Source organism: Mus caroli, unplaced genomic scaffold, assembly GCF_978045245.1.
Source record: "Mus caroli unplaced genomic scaffold, Mus_caroli_1 scaffold_2, whole genome shotgun sequence".
NCBI lineage: Eukaryota > Metazoa > Chordata > Mammalia > Rodentia > Muridae > Mus > Mus caroli.
The window spans coordinates 59,612,277-59,636,286 of NW_028227257.1; the positions used below are offsets into that span (position 1 = coordinate 59,612,277).

The window sequence follows — 24,010 nt, forward strand, 5'->3', positions numbered from 1 at the left end:
TTTTGTGGACCACTGGCCTCGAGGCACCTGGGACTTTCTACAGAGCTCTCCATGCCTGGACAGGGACAGACCCAGCCTCGGGCGATGCCTATGCTCTCTAGGATCAGTGCAGGCCCACACATATGGAAATGCATGGTGGTCAACCATCTTAATATATAATGGCATAGTGTTATAACTACATCTATCCTTTTATACACATTCTTGGGTTTTCTTTTTCCCCTTCTGTATCCTTTAATATGTTATCCAGAAATGATGTAATTAATGTAACGATATGTAAATAATTATGACAAGAAACGTTGCTGGAATATCTTTTGATCTATGGTTAAATGTACAGATGTGGGAGATGAAGCTCTAGAGAGTTGACTGCGTGCTTCAGATTGCTGACTCGGGTCTCAGGAGGGGCTGTTCACCCTGTGCTGTCAGATTCCTACAGTAGCTGAGCTCATACACTAGCCGATGAATGTAGAATCTCAACCCTGAACTGTAAACACTGCCAATATCACCTTCAATGGCACATTCTATTTGCTTATTGTTTTTCGAGACAGGTTTCTCCGTTTTGCCCTGGCTGCCTGGGAACTCACTGTGTAGACCTGGTTGGCCTCAAACTCAAATCTGCCTGCCTCTGCCTCCTGAGTGCTGATTAAATGTGTGTGCCCCACCACTACCTGGCTTTTTTAATTTTTATAAGTAATATTTTGACTTTTTTTTGGCTAATAGTCTGAGTAAAGCACTTAATGAAAAGAGGTAGAAACTGGGCATGGTAGCTCCTATCCTTAGTGTAGGACTTGGAAAGCTACAGAGTGAGATCCTGACTCAAAAAACACACAAAAAGGAAGGGGGCAGGGAGGAAATTGGTAGGCGTATGTGTAACACTGCATTATCAAATATTGCCAAAAACTACCATAAAGATAAATCCAAAGCAAATTTTAAAACATTCAGTTTGCAATAGAAAGGACTAGAAAAGTCTTATAAAGAAATTTACTCTTTAACCAGTCTTAAATCCTAAAAGAACCTTCTTCCATCAAAGATTTGGAGTGACAGAAATACCATTTCTGAATCAACATGGAAAATCTTCAGAGTGTTCAACCAGGCCAAGATCAAAAAAAAAAAGACAAAAAAAACAAAAAACCAAAACAAACCAAACAAAACGCCCTTTTTCTATTCTATCATATTAAAACAGTTAAGTAACAAAAAAAACTATTGAGCATCTTTCAAAGTACTGAGCTGAAGACATTCAGACAGGGTCTAATGTGTCAGGCTGGCCATCTGTGGATGATCTTCTGGTCCTCCTGTTTCTACTACCAGAGCTATGTGCTACTACACCCTACTAATATACAAAGAAGATACTGAGTGTGGCAGGTCTATAATCCCAGCATTTGGGAACTTGAGGTATGTTAGTACAAGGTCAAGGCCTGTGCTAAACTTAATCCTCTCTAAGACTTGAAATCCCTCTTACCTTGTTTGCAAGCATCATGTGGCTGTCCCTACCTATTATTGGTCTTCAGGCCCCACACCCTGTCTGTTTCTTCAGTGGTCTCCCACTGTACTGACTACACAGTGACACACAGAGTGGGGAGAGTAATGTGAATGTTTGTAAATGTTCAATGAGCGAGAATTCGGAGTCAGAATCTGGTTGGTACAGATGATTCTTTAAACTGTATGCTTTGATCCTTTCTGCCACTCCATCACACAATGGAGCTAAATTTTGGAGGCAGATCCAGAGCACCCTTGGCCAGTGCCTGCCTGCAAAGGAGGCACCTTGCCAAAGCACTGCAGCCTCCAGCTCTACAGACCGTGTTTTTCTAGCCTTTGAACACATGGTGTACCAATCAGTCCCAGAGGCGGGAAATAACGGTGAGAAATCCTGAAGGTGAGTTGATTTCATACTTCATACTAGACAGCTAGGGCCAGGAGCTTCAGGTTGTTCACTCTTCAGAGGTAACTAAGTACTGGTTTTACTGGCAACCCTGGGCTGGTGCCATCTGTATAGTTGGCTATACCATCTGTATAGAAGGCAGCCTGGGCTCTTCTTGCCTCGGGGTCTAGAAGCAGCTGTAGAGTCTCAGTTGTCCTGGGCCTACATCTCAGCATTGCTGTCTCGATGGCCCAATGCTAACCGAAGGAAAGATGCCAGCTTGGCCACAACCAATGGCTGCTGTTTGATACAGGAGTTGAGAAGATGGGGAGGGAAGCCTGGTGCACCCAGCTCCACCTGAAAGCAGAAGGAAGAACTGAAGGTACAAACAAACCTGGAGCAACCCACTCTGGCTGTGGTGACTGGAGATGCACTTGGACCCCTGAGCATTTAGATCTAAGTACTAGCTTTCCCCTCCCCTTCAGTGATGAAGTTGGAGTTGGTCTGAGAGTGGAGAGCCATACAAGAAGGTAAGTGAGGATTCTGATCTGCTGCTGCTTTCAGCTTCAATCTATTTCCTAAGGACACCGTGGCTTGCCACAGGATATTAGTCGGTCAATCTCTGGTGATGGGAGCTTCACAAAGACTCAACTTGCTTATTCCTCCCTCTCTGATTCCCCTTACTAATTAGCCCACTCTGGCCAAATGGCATGACAACTGTGGATTCTTGGATTCTATGCAACTGGAGAGAAATATCCCAAGGTATGCCATGAGACAGGATGTAGTGCTGTGTCACCTGGACAAGGAAGATGACTCTGGTTATTTCTTTCCCCTCTATGATGACAGGCTGTAGGACCCAAGCACTGGGCAGGATCTCTCCTCGGACCATTTTTCTGCTAGGTCTTGGCATGGATGCATCATACACAGACTGAGCTGCCATGATTGATAGGCGCCCCTAGGGACAGAGATACATGTGAGTCCTGCCTGTGTAATGACAAAACACGGGCAGGTCTGAGTATAGTTAGGGTGATGGGAGGTAATGCCGTCAGCACTGAAGCCACCCCACTAGTTGCTCGTCACAACACTTTAGCCTAAGTTCACCCCATAACATTTACCACCCAACATGGGCACCTCTTTGGCTTCCACGCAGACACAGCAGAAATCTCGCAGTTGCTTCAGCTCACACAGTGTGGTATCGCACACCAAGTACACTAGAAAGACAGACAGATTGAATCCTAGTTCTTCAGTGTTCAGAAGCCCCTGCTTTACTCCATAACTGGATCCCTGGCGGTCTTGCCGAGAAGTCTAGAGTTCCCAACAGTGCTGACTCCCTGCCAGGCCTTTGGAAGCTTTCAAGCCCTTAGACTCACCCAGGCTGATGCTGTTGGTCACCCTCTGATGTAGCCTTGCTGTCTGGATGGGCTTGTGATACAGAGGCCACAAAGTGGGATCACTCACAGCTGCCCAAACTTGAGAGAGTGGCTGGGACACCACACTTGCACCCAAGAACCCATGTCGAGTGGAAGAGAATTCCTTGTAGTAAAGCTGTACCTCTTGCTCCTCACCCTGATAGCTTGGGGATACCAGAGGCAAGAAACAGTCAGAAAGGAATTTGCTAGCATGGGGTGTGCCAGGGAGCGGAGCAGAGAGGAGGGGAATAATGCGGAAGGACCAAAGCATGGCAAAATAACTTACTTCCAGCCATCTGTCGCCTGGCGGATGAAGAGGTTGTGGAGATTATCCGAACAAGCAGCCATTACCTGGGGGTAGAGGGTAGAAGCTAGGCCTCTAGGTTCATCAGTATGGCTAACATTTACTAAATGCCCTCTTGTCAAGTTAAAGAGTTCCCGAAGCCTCAGTGCCTTGGGGGTCCTAATCTGCCTGACTCCTTTTGTCTCCCTCCCCATCCAATATAAGTCCAGCTATAGCAGCAGGAGGAGGGAGGAATGAATAGATCCAGAGACTCACATCAGCCATTGATGTGTTGACAATGTGTTTGGCCAAGTCCTGGTAGGGGAAGGAGAAGCAGGTCCCTAAGCTGGATAGGCTGGAGGCAGAGCAGCAGCCACTGCCCATCGAGGCTCTGCGGCCTACAACAGAGATGAAGGTTCTGCAGTGACCTGAACGCCAGGGTGGTGGGACAGTGATACAGGGCCAAGAATCTTGGGCCAGTAAATCCTGCAGACATCATTCCCTGAGCTTTATACTCACTGTGGGCTAAGCTCTTCCAGGAAGACCCAGTCAGATACAGGTAACTGTTCCTCACTGTGGAGCGGTCCCGCCAGTCCCCTATCCAAGTGTCTTGGGAATCTGGCACTTGAGAGTCCTCCTGCAGAACAGAGGACACTCAGAGCAGGATCCACAATGCCTTCTACTATTCCAAATTGCAATTCGACTTCAGGATGTTGGACACTATGATGGTTTGAATAAGTATGGCCCCCAGTGCCTTCAAGCCTTCAGACTCATCCAGGGTGATACTGCTGGTCACCATGGAGTGACAGTATTTGAAAGAATTAGGAGGTGTGGCCCTGTTGCAGGAAGTATGCCACTGGGTACGGACTTGATGCCAGGTCCAGTGTTACTCTTTTCAGATCAAACTATAGTTCCCAGTTACTTTTCCAGCACCATGTTGGCCTGCTGCCATGCTCTCTGCCATGATGATAATGGACTTAGCTCCTGAAACTGTAAGAAAACCCCCACAATTAAATGCTTGTTCCTGTAAGAGTTGCCTTGGTCATGGTATCTCTCTTCATAGCAACAGAACAGTGACTAAGACTCAAGAGGTTACAGCAATAGACAGCAGCTAGAAAACCTTCACTGCAGATCGGAGACCACAGCAATGAGGATGGCCAGTACCTGGGCATGGGGCCTGTTGGGTTTCAGACCTGGGACAAGGGGCTGAGGTGCATATTTTACACACTAAAGCAGTCCTGGCCTCCAGGTTCTCCCAGCATCCCTCACTTCCTACCTGGCATACCCTACCCTCTACTCTGAACTTTCCAGCCCAGGGGCTGGGCTGCCCTTCTCCCAGAAGTTCTTCCCTATATAGTCCCACCTTCCCTTCTCTCTTCTTTCTCAGCAGGCATGTGCCAAAGAGTAGTTTACCAATAAACCAGCCTTTATATATACTCTAATCAGCCTAAAATTGGCTCATTTCTCCAGCAGAAGAGGCCCTCTACCAAATGGGTAAACTCCAGGGTCAGTATGTGAAAAGACACCTGAACCATGGTGGCAGCAGGAAGGAGACCATCACTGGAGGGGTGTAGTGGCTACTCCTGGTTATCAACTTGACTATATCTGGAATGAACTATAATCCAGAGGCCCTCCAGTGATCCTAATCTGGAGGCTGGGAGATACAAGTTTCTGACCTGGACCTTGGCATGGAGATCTTGAGGCATAGTGGCTATGAATCCCAGAAGATTAAGGCAGGTAGACAAAGCAAGTCCCAGATCCAGGCACACACCTTTAATCCGAACCACACCTACATAAGGACATTGGAAGAAGGAAGATTTGCTCTCTTTGCCTGTTTTCCTTGTGGGACTGAGCAACTGCTAGATCCTTAGACTTCCATTCAAAGCTGCTGCTGACCATTGTAAGGGAGTTGGACTACAGACTGTAAGTAATCAACAGATTCCCTTACTATACAGAGACTACCCGTAAGTTCTGTGACTCTAGAGAACCCTGACTGATACAAGGAGTTTAGTGTAGATAATAAAGTCAAAGTGAAGGGGAGATAAGGAAGAAGCAATGAGCTCTGAACAGCAGACTCTGGCCCTGGCTAGGTGCCATACTGAGCCAGAAGCCCTACTCTAGGACCAGAGCTCTGGGTCTCTGCTGTCCTTGGTTAGCACACTGTCTGAGCCACCTCCTTGGTAGGACAAAAACACGGGCCAGTGAGATGATTCACCAGGTAAAGGTGCCTGCCACCAAGCTAGAGAATCAGAGTCCCTGGTACAGAACCAATACTGGATGCTGGTTTTTTTGGGGGGCGGGGGAGGGGGTTTGAGACAGGGTTTCTCTGTATAGCCCTGGCTGTCCTGGAACTCACTCTGTAGACCAGGCTGGTCTCGAACTCAGAAATCCACCTGCCTCTGCCCCCCAAGTGCTGGGATTAAAGGCGTGTGCCACCACACCTGGCTGGATGCTGTTTTCTGACCTCCTAAAGTGTGACATGGTATGTGCATACATATCCACACGCTAAATAAACAGTTCTACCGCCTTCCTCCCTCGTCCTCCTGCTGCAGTGGTTCCGAATGGTTGTTTAGACCTGTAACCCTTAGGATCCCTCTACCTAATCACTTCTCTCCACTTGTCCCCACCTCGCCCTTGTCACTAGATATTATTAGCATTTAAACACAAAGATGTCTCCTCAGCATTGAGCTTGCTGAAGCCAGTGTTCCATCTGTCACCTCCTACCTCTCACCTGCACAGCCCTCACCACTCCTCCAAACCCCACAGTGCTGAAGGGCACTAAGATGCTTGCCAGCCCCATCTTTCTGCAGGCTGTCACATGCCTTATCAAGATCTGTTTCCCCATTCTCCAGGCCCCTCACTTCTTCTCTGTGCTCCTCAACCACAAACTGACCTCTTGAGGTTCAATGCCCTCGGTGATGATTTCCAGCTATAATCATGAATTAATATTGAATCAAAAACTAGGTAGGCATCGGGAACAGGGATTATATCAGAGACCTATTTTATAGATCAGACCAAATAAATTCTTTATGCTTTGTGGGTCAAAGACAATATTGTAGCATTTTTTAAAGAAAAATTTTAAAAGTCCAAAGCAAGAAAATACTGGTTAGTATTTTATATATTTATATATTTTATATTTTTATTTTATATATTTTATATTTTATTTATATATTTCATATTTTATTTTATATATTTTATATTTTTATATATTTTATATATATATCTGCTAACAAAAATTGTAGAAAAAATAAAATATGAAAAATGTTAAAAATACATCATGTGCATAAGGATTCAGTATGTTTTTAGAGAATCCCAAGGATGAAAGAATAGCTTCATATTAGCCAATAGGAACAAATAAATAAATGAGCAAGATGGCATTCTCCAAAGACCAAAAAGTAATGCTCTAGGAAATCTTATGTTCCCTTACTGTAAAATTTAATTTTTAAAAAAGATTTATTTATTATTATATATAAGTACACTGTAGCTGTCTTCAGACACTCCAGAAGAGGGCGTCAGATCTCATTCTGGGTGGTTGTGAGCCACCATGTGGTTGCTGGAATTTGAACTCAGGACCTTCAGAAGAGCAGTTAGTGCTCTTACCCACTGAGCCATCTCACCAGCCCCTATTGTAAAATTTGTCTCGGTTTAAAACCTAGTATGAAACTTAGGAGGGGGGCTGGTGAGATGGCTCAGTGGGTAAGAGCACCCGACTGCTCTTCTGAAGGTCGAGAGTTCAAATCCCAGCAACCACATGGTGGCTCACAACCATCCGTAACGAGATCTGGCGCCCTCTTCTGGAGTGTCTGAAGACAGCTACAGTGTACTTACATATAATAAATAAATAAATCTTAAAAAAAAAAAAAGAAAGAAAAATAACCACTGGTCGTAGAGTGTAGTAAGCTATCCCTTTCTTTAAAAAAAAAAAAAAAAGAAACTTAGGAGGTAAAATACTAGATGTATCTCACTAATGTCTGGGAAAAGGTAAGATCTAGCTAATGCTGCTTCACAGTGAGGGGATGGTGAGATATCTAGGATTTGACAATGACATGCCAATAGTCCTAAAGAAACATAGAGGACTATCCACTATGCCTCAATGTTTGCTGACTGTGTGCAGTGTGGCACATGTGACCTGAGAACAAACATTTTGGACCTGGTGTTGGTCACCTGTTCCTCCACAAATACAAAGAAGCAGAATGTGACTTCAGATTTCCAGGAGCAACTACCAAAGAGCACTGGCTTTCCTCACCGTGGCAAAAGGAAACCTATAACTTCCAAAGACCTGAGGCAGGACCACAGCAGGAGAGACAAACTATCCCAGCACTTGCCCTAGTTCTATTGCCCAGGAAGATGCTTCTCTGCTGCAGGGGTGAAGACTTAAGAGTCCAGGAACCCATCAGTGGAAATGGAACAAGCCTGGCTACTGGGAAGACCCACAACACTCACAGGCTTATAGTCTAGATAGATAAGGAACCTGAAATCATCACAGCCTGGCTTTGGAAAAGGGTTTAAGTCCTAGTCATCCCCCAGGATGCTACCGACAGAAGCCATTTGATAATGGACCTACTGCTCTGGGAATGAGAGAGCGCGCCCTGACCCCATCAACTGGGGACCCCACAGACATTCCACGGTGTAGCAAGAGAAGCCACCTCATGAACAAGACCTGGTCTAGTACAGTGACTGACTCAAACAGGTTTGACACAGAAGGGAAAGAGAGGACACTAGTTCAGAGAGCTGTCCCAAATTACTAAATGAAAATGAAAAGGGGAGAGTAGGCCAGGCATAAGTGAAATCCAGAGGATCATGAAAGAATAGATTCCTAAAAGCTGGAAAATCTACATCTGGATAGATACACGTGGCCACCAAAATGAAATCAAGTGAGCATTAAGAAACAGATCTATGGGGCCTGGAGAGAGCACTGACTGCTCTTCCAGAGGTCCTGAGTTCAATTCCCAGCAACCACATGGTGGCTCACAACCATCTGTAATAAGATCTGACGCTCTCTTCTGGTGTGTCTTAAGATAGTGACAGTGTACTCACATACATAAAATAAATAATTATTAAAAAAAGAAAGAAACAGATCTGTAACAAGCAACAAGAATGAAACAGCAAAAAAGAATCAACCAACAAAGCAAAGTCCAGGACTTTACCTAATTCCATCAAACATGTGAGTACACTGCAGCTGTCCTCAGACACCCAGAAGAGGGCGTCAGATCTCATTACAGATAGTTGTGAGCCACTATGTGATTGCTGGGAATTGAACTCAGGACCTCTGGAAGAGCAGTCAGTGCTCTTAACCACTGAGCCATCTCTCCAGCCCCCAAACTTTTCAAGTTAATGCCAATGCTCCTCTTCAAACTGTTCTATAAAATAGAAAGGAAAGGAACACAATTTCACTCATTCTAGGAAGCCAGTACAAGGACACAATAGCACAACTATACACCAATCTCTCTGGTGAATACAGATGCTAAAGTTCTCAATAAAATACTTGGAAACAGAACACAATAAAACACTGAGGAGCTGGAAAGATGGCTCAGCAGTTAAGAGCATGCTCTTCAGCCAGGTATAGCAGAGCATGCCCAAAATCCCAGCATTCGGGAGGCAGAGGCAGACAGATATCTGAGTTCGAGGCCAGCCTGGTCTAGACAGCCAGTGCTACATAGTGAGACCCTGTCTCAACAAAACAAAAAGCATGTGCTGCTCTTACAAAGGACCCCAAGTCAGTTCTCGGTACTCGTGTCAGTTTATAACAGTCCCTAACTCCATTCTACACTACTAGAAAACAAAACATAAAAATAATCCCACCCACAATAGGTGTCTCGTTTATTTATTTTGTGGCTAAGAATAAACTTAAGAAAGTCAAATGCCCACACAATGAAAATCGTAAAACACTGAAGAAAGAAATTTCAGACCAGCATTGAGAGATGGCTCAGAGGTTTGGAAGAGCACTGATCTTCCAAAGGATCCCAGCTCAGGTCTGCACCCATATCTACTGTATCTCCATATCTACTGTATCTCCATATCTACTGTATCTCCATATCTACTGTACCCAGACCCAGGGATCTGATGCACAGATTTACAAACACATACACGTAAGTGAAAAAAATTAAATCTTTAAGTTCAAATATGGCAATATCTCCCCAAAAGTTCACTATTTAAAAGAGATATAGTTACATGTCCATGCGACTTAAAACAATCTACAGATTCAGCAAATTTCACATCAAAATGTCAATGCCATTTTTCTCAGAAACAGAAAAATACATGGAAATGCAAAGTACTCCAGACAGATCTTGAATAAAAAGAGCAAAGCTGGAAGCTTCGCAATGCTTGACTTCAAGGCATACTACAGAACCTTAGGAACAAAACTGTGGTGTTGACATAAAAATACACAGACCACTGAAAACCTCGAAACAAATCTTATAACCACAGCCAACTGATGCTTCACAAAGGTCCCCAAACAGCAGAGAGTGCAGCTGAACAGATACCACTGGGGAGAGTGGAACCCCACGTGAGTGTGCGCGCGTGCGTGCGCACATGTAAGTGTGTATGTTTTCTATCTCTTCAACGGCTTTTAAAAAACTCCTTTCTGTAGAGTAACATCAGTGCATAGAGTGGCCAGCCTGGTCGCTTTCCGCTCTCCTGCTATTCACCACTCACAAACCCCACTCTATCTTCCACTCCTACTTGGCTCTTCGCACTCTCCTTCGAGGCCTCCCTTCTTAAGCTGCCTCCCTCCCAACACTAGCACTGCTCAGTTCTTCTAAATCTCAACCCCCCAGTCCCAGGTCCAACAGTCTCTTCAGGGTGTCCTTGACCTTGTAGATTTGGACAAACCACAGATTACCCTGGCTTAGCATTCCTGCAGTTAGCTTAGGGCAACAGCAGTGAACATAAAATAAGCTGCTTAATATTTTTCTCTCTCACAATCTTAAGTCTCTAAACAGTCTAAAGGCAACACCATTTTACTTACTACCTTATAGCATCTATTATTTGGATAAAATAAAAGCTTAAGTTGGGGCTGGAGAGAAGGCTCAGTGTTAAGAGCAGCACTGTAATGCTAACCCAGCCACAGAACCTTCGACACCTTCGACCCACAGTTTGTCCTGCCTGCAGTGTTCTGAGACCAGAGCCTAGCTGAACTGTCATCAGAGACCAGAAAGACTTCACTCAGCAACTGGGAGCCAATGCAGAGTACTTCAGCCAAACATTGGTGGTGCTCTGGGAGTCCTGGAAGGGGTAGGACAGGATCAGAGAAACCAGAGGGGTCAGGGACACACCATGAGAACTGACTAGGACATGTGGGGACTCACAGAGATCAGGGAGCCTGCAGAGGTCTGACCTAGGTCCTTTGCATATGTTATGGCTGAGTAGCTTGGGGTTCTTTTGGGAATCCTAAGAGTGGGGGCAGGGGCTGTCCCTGACTCTTTTGCCTGCCTGTGGAACCTTTTCCCTATGAGTGGGTTACCTTGTCCAGCTTCGATGTGGTGGTATGTGCCTGGTCTTATTATAGTTTTTTATGCCATGTTTAACTGATGTCCCTGAGAGGCCTACTCTTTTCTGAGGGGAAGGGGGTGGGATCTGAGGGAGAGGGGAGGTCTTAGGGAGAGGAGAGAGGAAGAGCAGGGCCTGCCTTTTCAGAGGACCTGGGTTTGATACCCAGCACCCATTTGGTGGCTCACAACTATGTGTAATTCCAGTCCCAGGGGATCTGATGCCCTCTTCTGATCTCCATAGGCACGGGGCACTCTTGTGGTACATAGGCATATCTGCAGGCAACACCCATACAAAAAAGAAAAATAAATCGTGCTGGGCATGATGGCACATGCCTTTAATTCCAGCACTCAAGAGGCAGAGGCAATGACATGTGAATTCTCTTGAGTTCAAAGCCAATCTGATCTACATAGTGAATCTCCAAGCCAGCTAGGGCTATATACAGTGAGCCCCTGTCTCAAAATAAATAAATAAATAAATAAATAAATAAATAAATAAATAAACAAATAAATAAATGCAAAATAAAAAACCTATAACCAAACCAAACCAATAAACCTTTTTTATTTTTCTTAAAGGACAAAAACCAATGAAACAAAAAACTAAATACAAAACTTATCATGTACTGTTGGTTGGCTGTTGGTTTTTGTTTCCTTTTGTTTTTTGTTTTGAGACAGGGTCTCAGTCTGTAGCTCTCTGGCTGTCCTGGATGAAGAGCCATCTGGCCTTAAACTTACAAACATCCACCTGCCTCTGCCTCCCGAGTACCACATGCCCAGGTGTGTACTACTCTTGTAGAAAACACAGGTTCCATTTCCAGCACCCACATTAGAAAGTTCACAACCACCTGTAACTCCAGCTGCAGGGGGCCCTGAGGCCTGTGGCCTCTGTGGGCACCAGCACGCACACACATGTACCTACATAGAAACAACCACACACACAAATTCAAAAAAAAAAAAAAAAAAAAAAGCAAACCACAGAACTGCAAGAATAAAGAGAAAGGAAGGGAAATCTAAAGCACACCACACAGGAAGGGCTCACAGCAGCCAAGCCCTTGAGAGAGCTGGTCCTATACATTCTATCTCAGAAGCTCTGAGGTCTGCCTACTTACCGAAACCTCTAGGGACTGGAGGTGGCCTGAGAAGGCTGGGCTGCTGTTGTAACCAGATGTGACACCAGAAGATATGCTTCCATTGGAGCTGGTGTACAGGGAGCTGAAGTTGGCTAGAGTCTGCAGTTTCTCCTCTTCCTGGAAGACAGATGCACTAGCTTCTGATGATACCGCACTACCACATCCTGTCCCTTCCCTGTCACCTCCACAGCTGTCACCACTTACCTCCCAGAGCCTCCTGCTGTGGCCTCCCACCTACTTTCCAGAAGTCACAACTCTCCACGCTTTCTCCCTTACACCCCTGATGGCACACTGAAGCCTCTTCCTCTCACACTCTGGCCCGGGACAGCAGTGCCCCATGAGTGTAAAGGGAATGGGAGTCCAGCTTTGGGCTGGAAGCAGAACCCCACACTTCAAGCATATCAGCAGACTCACAAACATGCAGAGTGAAGGCTACCAGAGTCTAAGGTCTGGCCCAGGTTCCAGGCCTGTCCTAAGGCAGAGGACTGCCTCATTCCCCCACCTTCAGCAGCTGGGAGATGATCTGCTGTCGGATTCTCATCTTTTCTTGCTCAGTCCGTTCCTTGAGCCGATCTCGCGCCTGGGCAATCTCCACCTTGGCCTCTTCACGGGCCCGGCGATACTCTTGAAGCATGAGCTCAATGTCCGAGGTAGGGCGAGCTAATCTTGGTGCTGGTTCTGGGATTCTAGAGAAGTCCACAAGGTGAAAAGACATCTTCTAACATGGCAAGCACGTAGAAGGATGGCTCTGCCCACCCCTGCTGGTTCAGCACAATCTCCTGTTGCCTACAGGGCCATCATTTTACATTCTTAGGAGAGGTTTCTAAGGAGGAACAAGTCATTATAAGGCCCTGGCACACAGATTGGGTAACATACAGGAGTCTCTCTGACAATATTTTCCAATGACTTCTCTCTGCCCATCTCCTTCTGCACTCTGTACCCCATTCCTTCCTATACATCCCATTTCCATTGCCCCAGACTCATCTACCGCAGTTTTTCCAGAGGCATGGAAGAGCCTCTGGATGGTCAACTTCCAGCCAGCTCCACAGAGCCTGCTTCCTCGGCTCCAGGTTCTCCCTTACCTAGTGGTGTCCACAATGTGCTTCCTCAGCTGCTGCAGGTATTCTTGGCGTCTGCTGGGCAAGTTGAGTTCCCAGGTGGGGAGATCCTTGCTGGGCAGGAGGCCCAGTTGTTTCTGAGGACTGAGGCTTCGCGTGCGACGAAAGTTATGAAGCCGCTCAGCCCTCTGCCTCCTGAGGGTCTCAATAGTCTTTTTCTGCCTGAAACGAAATGTGATTGATTCCTACATGGCCTTCACCCTGAAGTTCACCTTGCCCACCCTTTGCCCTTCAGGCCCAGGGCCCTTACCTAGTGTAGAACTCCTCACTGGAGGCCACAGCAGGCTCTTGAGGAGCAAGCAGCTCCCCTGTCCCACTCTGCAGCACCTTGAGCAGGGCATCCGTCTCCCCAAAGCCATGGTGTAGTTTTGCCTCTGTGAGTTCCACACTGAGATCGAGCTTCTGAACCCCAGCTTGTAAGGGGATGTGCTCCAACCGAAGCGACTCCAGGCTCTGGCTATACTTGTCAGAAAGTTGCAGGGGCCTGTGTGTCCCTACAGAACTGGAGTCACATCTGACCCCTAAACTTTCACCTACATGCAGACCTCCACCAGGTTCATCCTGAACTCCATACAAGTTATTAAAATTGTTATGAACTGGGAGATCCCCGAGGTTGTAATGCTGGGGACCAGGGGCCACATGCATATGTGAACCAGAACAGAGCAGCCCCACGGGGTAGCAGGCCTGAGGTGGGTCTACCGCAGGACTTCGAAGCCCTGTAGTATCTGAGATCTGACAAGGGCTAAGGGGCTGAAGACCTCTCGGTGAAGAAGGTTGATCCAGATTGGGTTGTGGCTCTACCATAAACTCTGAGCCCCCATCCTTATTTGTTGTCCTGCCCTGCCACTGACGGGGCCTTAGTGGACCATGCTCTATAGAAGTCACCTTCTCAGACACACAGCTGTCATCTAGCCTTGGTGGTGGAGATGGCAGTTTGCTTTGGCCTCCAGTGGTGATCTTGGGCTGAAGCTGCTGAGGGGCCGTTCCTAAGAAACTAATTTGGAAAGTAGAACTCTGCTGCGGGCTGCACGGGGAGCTAGTATCAAGAAGTAATCTCTCAGAGCTTTTTCCGAAGGGGCTCTTGCCTTCTCTATCCAGAGACTCAGCTCTCTGAAAGTCACCAGACCCATCAGTGGCTTGAGAATTATCCACTGGAGGTCTTGGGTCACCAACAGCGAGGTCTGAATTGATGTCATCAAACTTCTGCAAGTCTTCAAGAGGATGAACTGAGGGAGCTGATAGAGTCACACAGGCTAAGGGGTTGCTCAGCTCCTGGTTGCTGGCACTAAATGTAAGGATCGGAGAGGAAGCCCTATCCACTAGCACAGCACTCGAGCCACACAACCTTTTCTGGGTTCTAGGCTCCTGGGTGGACTCAGAAGCACCAAGGGAGACCCCTGAATGGGGGGAGATTCTGGGCATGTTGACCACCATGCAAGATTCCTCTGGCCTTAGACTGGGAGGTGGGGAACCATCGGGAGAAGCTGGGGGGCTCATGAAAGTAAAGTTCTGCCCAAGATCAGCTTTCTGGAACCTCAAGTGTGGTGAGGGCAGAGGAGGGCTCTGCAGCTTATCGTGGGTGCTTCCTTCATGGAGACCTAGGGTTTCTGCTGCTTCCTCTGCCTCTCTCTTCTGAAACACCCCTGGGACATCTCCCTTTTCTTGAGCCACAGTGGTGATACCTGAGCCCATCACTTCAAGGATCGCACTGACTTCCTTAGACTTGACCTCTGGACCCTGGAAGGCCAGAGGAGGTAAGGCCAGGTCTGTCTGGATGCCCTCATCCACTGTGGTTGGAGCAGAACCGTCCACCCTGAGGGCCTGTTGGGCCTCGTCTAGAGATTCACGCTTGACATTCTGTTCCTTAATGACTACACCTGGATGTGAGAGACTCCCAAGCAGCTCTGAAGTACTGTGCAGAAGCTGTGAAAGGTGGACAGACAGGTTGTGCATGCTGGTCCAGGAGGCTAGCTCAGAGTCTGACATTGTCCTGGCTTCAGGCTGAACAGAGACATCAGTGCAACACCAGTGGTGCCTGCTGCCCAGGGCCTGTGTTCCCTGCTCAAAGGTATTCATACTGGCTCCCCCCACAACACAGCCCGCCTCTGGTGGGTAGAGAAGTACAACCTCATCTACCTGAGCGGCGGCACTCCCTCCAGCCAGAGGCAGCTCATTTGAACTTTGGTCATTCTCCATGTCACTGTGTATGTTTGGCAAATCCTGGGTTTGGGCGTCAGTCTTGGGATGAGAGTGAAATGGAGATTTCTTGTCTTCTAGGACATTGTCCATGCTAGAACACTGAGCCATATTTGATTGTATTAGGAATTGGGGTTTCTGGCTACAAGAGACATCAACTGCACTTCCAAATACATATTGCTTCCAACCAATATGCACAGGTCCCTGTGGATGCGAGGACAGGACAGAGGGACTTAATTCACTAGAACCAAAGTGCAGCATTTCTTTGTCCATCTGAGAATGCCAATTCTCTGGCATACCCTGGACACTCAGTTTATCTGTCTTTCCTTGATGGGCCTGTTCCAAAGCACCAGGCATCCAGGTGGTCATGAACTCAGGGGTTGGCATACATGACACAGTGGAAGACGTTGGGTAAGGAGGAATGACAGGGTTCAAGGGCCTGTGATTAGAGGAGCTATTGTTCAAGTTACACAAAGCTTTCTGACTGTAATCCTGAGTCTTCAGAGATGTTGATACTGGCTTTTCAGAGGAATGACCCCTGAGATGTGGTCTCCACAAGCTATCTGGCCTCTGTGCATCTTCATCTGTTGGGGATGGAGGTTCCACACTCAAATTTAGTTCTTGAAGAGACCGAGATGAGCTGACCACAGTAAACTTTGGTCTAGGGGAGTACCTGGCATGCTTGGGGCCAGAGAAGATTGCAATCACAGGAAGCAAGTGTCTGTGGCTGCGAGGCAGCTGCTCCCTATCAGAGCAGTGCTGGCTATGAGTCTGGGCAGCAGGCTGTGATGGTTCTGTTTGGGCTTCAAAGTCTGAAAAGAAAGTCTGGGGCACAGAAGATTTGGTTTCACCATCTCTAGTTTGACAGCCATCAAAGCTACCAACGTTAGAAGGTACTAGATTTCTGACCTGGGCATGGTCTTTGCTATTTCCTGAGACCTGGTCTCTCTGTTGTTCTTCCTCTTCCCATGAAGTCTCAATCTTAGGGTGGCAGGTAGGTTTCAACATGTCTACAAATCTGACTTGGGGAGCCAAGCAACTGTGACCCCTGACCTTAGTGGATGGTTGCATCTTTTCTGAACAGGATTTAGTGTTTTCTAAATGTCCAGACTGAGCTGCTATCACCAGCTTACTGTCAACAGATTCATTTGAATTTAGGGTACGTGGTCCCTGAGTCACCGCAGGAGGTTCTGGCATGGTTTGGGATGCTTGTCCATTCTCATCTATAGAGTTATTCTTCAAAGTTCTCAGTGGCTCAGAGCTCATGCCTGCAGGACTGCATGGAAAAGTATCCTCAGGGGCAGTGCTGGCCTTCTTCCCTGTAGTCTCTTCCCCAGAACCTTCCACTGACCTTCCCCTAGCAAATGTGTGGGTGAGGCAACCTGCCCTCATTTCTGAGGTGGAAAGGCAGCTGCAGTTTTGAGCTGGAGAGGAGACAGGAGGTGTAGTAGGTGGGTTGGGAATGCTGTTGTCTACTGGCCCACATTTGTGCTTGAGGTCATGTGCCAAAGACACCGGAGAAAGACTCTCTCCTGTTCCGTCCACTTCACAGACCCTAGATGGTACTATGCAAGGTGAATGGTCAGGAGGAGCAGCAGCCCAGGGGGTTCCCTTCCTAAGGACACCATCTCTACAGCATAGCAGAGTAGAGGAATGAGAGCAGCAGGCGTGAACAGCAGCAGTAGGTTGAGAACCACTTAAGTGAGGGCAAGGAATAGTTCTGTTCTCTGCCTCCTCATAAGAGCCAAGTGGCCTGCTGCCTCCAGTGTTCCTCTCAAAGACAAGGCACTCTTTTGGGCATGGACCTGGAGCCTCTTCTCTAACTCCACTGGGATGAAGGCTTGGTCTCTGATCTAGAAATGGAGTTGACCATGGATTTTTGCTGTCACCCCCACATGCTTCTGCCAGACCAGAGTCAACATTTTTCCACTTAACAGGATGCCGTATGTTAGCTTCTACTTCAACATTTCCTGGAGCTTCAGGGTGAACAGCACATGACTTTGGACTTGCCTTCGTTTCTTCTAAGCCAGTAGAAGCATCCAAGCCCTGAACATGGTCTTGCTTAGACTGAGAAAGGTCTACAGCATTATCAACAGTACAGATCACAGACGGACACTCAGAAAAGACTGCTTTTCCTTTCTGTGTGGTCACGGAAATCTTCTCTGAGCCTCCTCCATGTGTGCTATCTAGATTTCTAGGTTGATGACCCTGGATACTGTCCTTCCCACCAAAAGATATACCCTTTATAGTCTCCTGAGCAGTCAACTGACCTTGCCCATGCAGAATCCTGCCAGGAGCATAAGTTTGAGAAGGTAAGACAGACACTTTCTCTGATCCCACCCCGCCATCCTGCTCTACAGCTGGTATAGAAAGAAGCCTGTCTGAGGGCAAAGGATCAACAGATGACTTTGTTCTGGATGCTTCTTTCCTTTGCTCTATGACTTCAGAAGAATCAGACCATCCACTTGCTCCACAAAATTGCCTTGGTTTACCACTGCAAAATCTTTTTTCTAGCTCTGAAACAATGTGAGGGGAAGCGAGCAAATGATGTTGTGGTCCTCTGTCAGTTTCAGGATTGGGCAGATGATGAAAGCTCCCTGCACTGACCTGGGCTTTCCTCTCATCAGCCAAGAGGTCTGCAGACACAGCAGATGGAGATGCCTCATGCAGTCTTTGTGCTTTAGCGTCATTCCTGGTGCTACCCCACCCTAACTTAACCTTCTGTGTCTGAGGCTTACCAGCAGCCTCTGAAAACCACTCAGCTTCTTGTGAGGTCTCATACGGAAGGACTGTCCCCTTAGTCACTAAGTCATTAAGCTGCTTCCTCTGTTCTTTTGCCTGTCTGATTTCTGCTAAGATACCCAGGCATATGGATGCATGGATAGAGGAGTCCGGTAGCAACAGAGGCTCTGGATCAGGTCCCTTCAGTTCAGACATGGGTGTTAAGTAAGCAGAGTTAGGAAGTTGTTGGTCTTCTGACTTCTCCTCTGCCTTTTGCCTTTCCTCTTCACCCTGGTTACTATCTTCTTGTAAGAGAAAACTGACTCTCTTTTCAGCCTGCCTTGAGATCCTGTCCAAGGAACTGGTTTTTCTTTCTTCTTGTACAGTTGCCTCAGCCTCAGAACCCAAAGCTTCCTGGGTAATTGAGCCTGTGGGGGTATCTCTGAAGTCCCCTTCCTGGTCTTCTTGGGAGCTAGTGCTTACTGTTATCCAGTCCTCTGTATTTAGGAGAGTGCTGTCTGATGTAACAGCCTTACCACTAACTCTCATGACCACGGGCATTACAGACCCACCCCAGGGAGTGTGTGTGGTGGAGACATCCCCCGAAGCACGTCCCTGTGGGCTGCTGCTTCTGCTCTCCCCACCGTGATCCTGATCCCCTGCTGCAGTCGCCAAAGAAGTTCTATTAGTTTTCAACATCACAGGTTCTAATATGTACTCAAATGAAGAGATGCCTTTGGTATCAGAGCCATGCAAACCGCTTCTGGGGAAGCTTAGAAAATGCACAGGTTGGGTACCACTCAGCTCTCCATGAGGAAGAGCTGCAGAGAAGCCTGTCTGGTTATAGAATGGGGAAACAGCCTCCTGGCTGAAAACTGTGCCCTTCCAGTGCTGGCTGGGAGTAGGAACTTTCTGAGTCGATGAGACCATATCCTTTTTTCCCTGTAGGCTCCCTCTCCAGTCCACGGTCATTTCTTCAGCTCCTCGAGTTTTTGCATCCTCCAATTCTGAACCACTTGGGACTACAACAATTTGGCTTTCCGGAAAACTTTCCATCTTCTCCAGTTCCTCAAGGCTTTCCAGGGCCCAAGTCTGGCCTTGGAATTTTTCTGATGCTTTTAGAAGCTCATTGTCCTTCTTGGGTCTCTCTATGCTGGGCTGCAGTGGCAGAGCTCTAGCTAATCCTCTCACTGTCCTAGAGTGAAGGGAAATGTTGCTAGGCTTTCTAAGAGCTGTGCCTTTCCCCAAAGAATCGCATGTGTCCCTAGCAAGTCTGTCTGCTCCAGGTGGTGGGTATGAGGGCTCGCTCTCAGACTCCCTCGTTTGTACATATTCCCTTGATCTGAAGGAGCTTCCTGTGAGTTTCTGAATCTGGGTATTATTATTACTAGTTCCATTGTTAGCCTCTATTTCTCTAGCTTTGCTATCTTCAAAGATATCATCCTTTATCTGTATTGGAAAAGATGGCTGATCCTCAAAGCATAAATGTTCTCCAGAACTCTCTGGCTTAGGGACATGGTCAGCCTTCTCCTGGTCCTCTAAGTCCTGGAGCACCAGCTCTGTACTTGGCATGTGGGAAGCATGAAGATGCTTATTCTGCTTGGATTCAATTTCTAAGATGCCAGTTTCCAGCTGCATCACACTCCTGATCAGCCTAGCCATTTCGTCGGTATTATTGACTCTTTTATTCTGGTTCTCTTCCAAAGGCTCTTCTTTGGACTGTACTTCTTGTGACTCCCCATTGGCCTTGTACTCAGTGGGCTTTCTTTCCCGAGAGCACATAACTAGATGGCATCTTTCACAGATATACTGGGTTCCTGGAAGACTAAACTCTTCCTGGATGTCTTTGGAAATCACTTCTCCGAGAAGCACAGTTTCATTCCTCCCCTCCCACCTGCGGGCTGGACTTCTCCCTCCTGCCATGATCACAGGGCTGCTTAGACAGTGGAGTGATCTTGATTTCGAGGAGACAGCAGTTTCCTTTGGTATGACCTTCTCCAGGTCTAAATTGGCGATTTTGAAAATGAAATCAGACCTGGCTCCAGGAGACTGACTGTGCATACCACAGGACTGTATTTGTGGCAGGAGTGGACTCTGTTCTTCCCCACTTGCCTTGGAATCACAAATGAAGAGCAAAGTCTTTGACTCAGAGCCATTGAAGGCAACACGGCAGTGATGCCACGCAGAGGCCCCTTCTTCGTCCTCGTGGACCGAGGCGTTGTACTCCTTATTTAAAATTCCAAGTTGATTTCCACACTCACAAGCTTTGAGTCTGGTAGAAGGGAGATGCTGTCTGTTCTGAGCAACAAAAGAGTAAGCAGAATCATGGTTTTCTTCCTCTCTCATATTTCTAGAGTGTTTGCCCAGTTCTTCAGTGCCTTCGCCTGTGTCCAGATCTGTTGGCCTTTTTGTTGTTGTCTGCTGAGGTGAATCAATCTTAGAATTCTGACTTTGGGACATCTTGGGCAAATTATTTTTCCAATGAGCCTTCTGGGAGACTTGATGGCTATGATCAAAGCCCCAGGCTTCCCTAGGGGGCGGGGATGGCACCCAGGCTTCTCTGCAGGCTGGAATTTCTAAGGCAGTTTCTGTCAGGGCATCCCTGCTTTTGGTTACATAGAATGTTTCCAGGGGAGGCTGCTGCAGGGAGGATGGGAAAGAGCTCCAGGGGGCAGAGTGCAGGAACAGCTCAGGACCTGAAGGGAAAGTACAACAGGCATCTATGTGTGTTCCAGCTACTTCCTCATCGGTGCACTGCTGGGAAGCTGCCTTCTCTTCCAGTAGGGGTTGCTGGTGGCTGTTGTGACTTAATAGTCCTGGTTGAACCTTAGCATTTTTCCTGAGAAAAGCCCCATCTTGAGGTAAGCAGTCTCCTTCAGTGGCTAAGATGTCATCATTGTGATAAGCCCTCTTCTGCCCAGAGGAAGTTATCAGTACAGAATGTCTGTCACCCTGAAGGCATCCTTCTAAGCTGGCACGATTGACTTCCCATGCTTCGGTCATGGAACTTGGTATCACATTTCCTGCTGCATAGGGCTGTGCATGTATAGATCCAGAAGTCAGTGACTCGATGTCTGCTGGGTATGCCCCGTTAGAACTCATCCTCTCAGCAGTACTGAGGAGATCAGAAGCACTTTCTACCTTGGCACTCGGACTGTCATGGCCTTTCTCTGCTCTTAAGTGCCTGGTTTTGGATACGTGGACTGGAAAGGAGCTGAAATCTAAATTTCTAGGTAACCCAGGGCCAGTGGGCAACTGAGTGTCTACTTTATCAGAAGCTTCGGCCAGGGAACTGGAGTCTTCCTCCAGGAAGGGGAGAGCTGGCCTGGGCTCTCCTACAGCCTCAAAACCAGAATCAGAGAGCTCAAGGAGATATTCTTGATGAAGGGCAGCCCAGTCCTTCTTACTAATACTACATACTTGAGTGAACGAGGTGGGAGAGGGAGCCAGCACGCTTGACATGTCAGAATTGTGGGACTCTTCAGAGATGCCCTGGTTGGTCATATCAGGCATTTCTCTGCCCTGAAAGAATCCACCATCTCCTGGCTGAAGGAGTCCTTGGCTTTCACAAACTGAGGGCTTGGATGTATCAGAAGCAGAGGTTGCATACAAATCTGAACTGCAGGGTGGCTCAGTACTGCTGTGGGGAAGTTTGCAGGTACCTGGTGGCTTTGCTTCTTCAACGCTTAGCCAGTGTTTGGGCTTCTCATCATGGGGCTGAATTTCATGTATGTCAGGGCTTGGACATAAAGAATGTATGACCCCTGAGGGACTGCTGGGACTGACCTTAGAGTCACAAGAAAACCATGAATCCATAGATAACAGGGGGCTCTCTCTTGCAAGTTGAAGGCCTCGGAGAGGGTTGGTGTGCTCTGAATAGCTTGCCTCCATTTCTGACTCAAGCTGCTCACAAGGGGGCTGGAACTGAGGATCAAGGTAAAATGAATTGCTTTTTGGCAAGAGAACATTTACCCCAACTCCCATTCTATGGTTGGTAGGGCTAGACCTATCCATTGCCTCCTGGTCTACTGAAGACAGGGTGGCATTCTGCAGATGCCAAAAAGTCTCTGTAGGCATCTCATCAGCAGAACCAAGGAAAGGCTCCCCTTGTCTATTTTCAGGATCAATCAGGCTGTCCAAGGAAAGGCTCCTGTATTTTTGAGTACATAAGCTACTGTCTGAAGGCATGGGGAGACCCCGCACAGAGGCTGAAGTTCTGGCCCTTGAATGCCTATGGTCCTTCATGGAATATTCACCTCCAGAGTTTTCTGGGAGGCTTTTGTGTCCCTTCCCAGCAAGTGAATCCTCAGATATTTGACTGTTGTCACTTTCAGAGTTCTCTGAATCTGGGAGATTCCATTTTCCCTGAAGGTCCTCTGGTTTCAGCAGTTTCTTTGGGACTTTGGCATAGATATAAGAAAGAGAATCCACTGAGTAACTGCTTTCAGTGTCAGATAAATCTCTGTCCTCTTCCCTTACAGGGTCCTTTATGGGTCTAGGATCTGTGAAAGAGGCTGGTGTGTCTGGATCCCCTGGACAAGGTTGTTTTTTTAAAGGACTGCCATGAGGCAAACGAGAGAACTTTTTGACAATGTCTCTGGCCCTAGCTGCCAGCACCCACTGATGCTTTTTTGATGCCCTGCTGGAAGGAGGTGGTTTGGAGTCTGCCTGAAAAGTCTTGACGACTTTTCTATGCCCAGCTGCTGGCTCCAATCCACTGAGATCCATTGACTGGGAAGCAGTTTCCTTGGGAGCCTTGTAGGTCCCACAGGTCCCTTCTTTTTGCCATCCAGTTTGTGTGTTGACAGAGGCTACTAGTCCCTTAGCACATCTGGTCTGGGCAGCAGGGATAAAGGTCCTCGAACCATCCCTTGCTTTTTGTTTCTTAGTTGACTGGTCCTGGGATGACATCTGACAGGGCTGCTTACCCAATGACTCAATTTCTTGACTACTGACAGACTTGTGGCTCACAGTGCCTGGAGAGAACTTCCTCCACCGAGATGAATGGAAGCTGTTCCTGCCCAGGCGACCTGCCCTTGGAGGAATGAAATCTGTTGACAGGGTTTTTTCTGGCATTTGGTGAGTCAGCTCAGGCACAGGTGGTGACATGGCAGAAGGATCCCAGTTCATGAAATCACTGTGAAGATAAGGAAAGCCATCTTAGAATAGTAATGTCCCTGTGTCAATACAGGAATGTGGCATTCTACTTAGTTACTCTGAAAGAGGTTATAAAGCAGACTGCCCACTCACTGTGTCCTGCACTCCTCAGATCAATACACACAAAAGCAGACTGTTGACAACAGAGCCCTGGCTTTCAGAGGTCTCAGATACATGTTACTTAATCCCCGCCCCCAACTGCTTTATCTTAGGGAAAAGTTTAACTGACCTACATTTCAAGAAATTGGCTATGTGAGGAAAATGGGAACAATTTTAATTCTATAAAGAATCAAGCAGATGAATCTGTGGTGTGGTATCTACAGAGCTGACCCATTTTGCATACTGATAAGAAGAAATAGGAAAGAATGACTTTAGGAACCTCAGACTTAATAGTGACATGTAGTTTATAAATCCAATTAGATCTTGATATGGAAAATCAAGGCACCCTTCAAGTAACTTGAGAAAACGGAGTGTGACCCAGGTGTTAGTGTCTATCAAGCTATAACCTAATCTTGGCAGGTATGATTTTGTAGGTATGATAGAACAGTTTTTTATTTTTAGAGGTAATACTTAAAAGATACGGGGTGATATTAGTTTAAATCCTTTGGAAGATAGGGTGGTGGGACTCTAAAGTAAGTGTAGTACATCTTTATA

General features: G+C 47.1%; 1 protein-coding gene across 2 annotated transcripts in view; it reads right to left on the bottom strand.

Moving 5' to 3' along the window:
• Nucleotides 1–942: 942 nt before the first annotated feature.
• Nucleotides 943–24,010, bottom strand: part of Stard9 (StAR related lipid transfer domain containing 9) — an 85,644-nt gene continuing 62,576 nt past the window's right edge. For both annotated transcript variants that reach the window (XM_021186561.3, XM_029472757.2), the window contains 11 exons: nt 13,533–23,336; nt 13,247–13,444; nt 12,667–12,850; nt 12,144–12,281; nt 4,067–4,184; nt 3,824–3,945; nt 3,551–3,615; nt 3,226–3,428; nt 2,987–3,066; nt 2,652–2,810; nt 943–2,212 (listed from right to left, as the gene is read on the bottom strand). In XM_021186561.3, the coding sequence (XP_021042220.1) occupies nt 2,078–2,212; nt 2,652–2,810; nt 2,987–3,066; nt 3,226–3,428; nt 3,551–3,615; nt 3,824–3,945; nt 4,067–4,184; nt 12,144–12,281; nt 12,667–12,850; nt 13,247–13,444; nt 13,533–23,336 (11,206 nt within the window). In that variant the 3' untranslated portion in view covers nt 943–2,077. The remainder of the gene's footprint in view (nt 2,213–2,651; nt 2,811–2,986; nt 3,067–3,225; nt 3,429–3,550; nt 3,616–3,823; nt 3,946–4,066; nt 4,185–12,143; nt 12,282–12,666; nt 12,851–13,246; nt 13,445–13,532; nt 23,337–24,010) is intronic.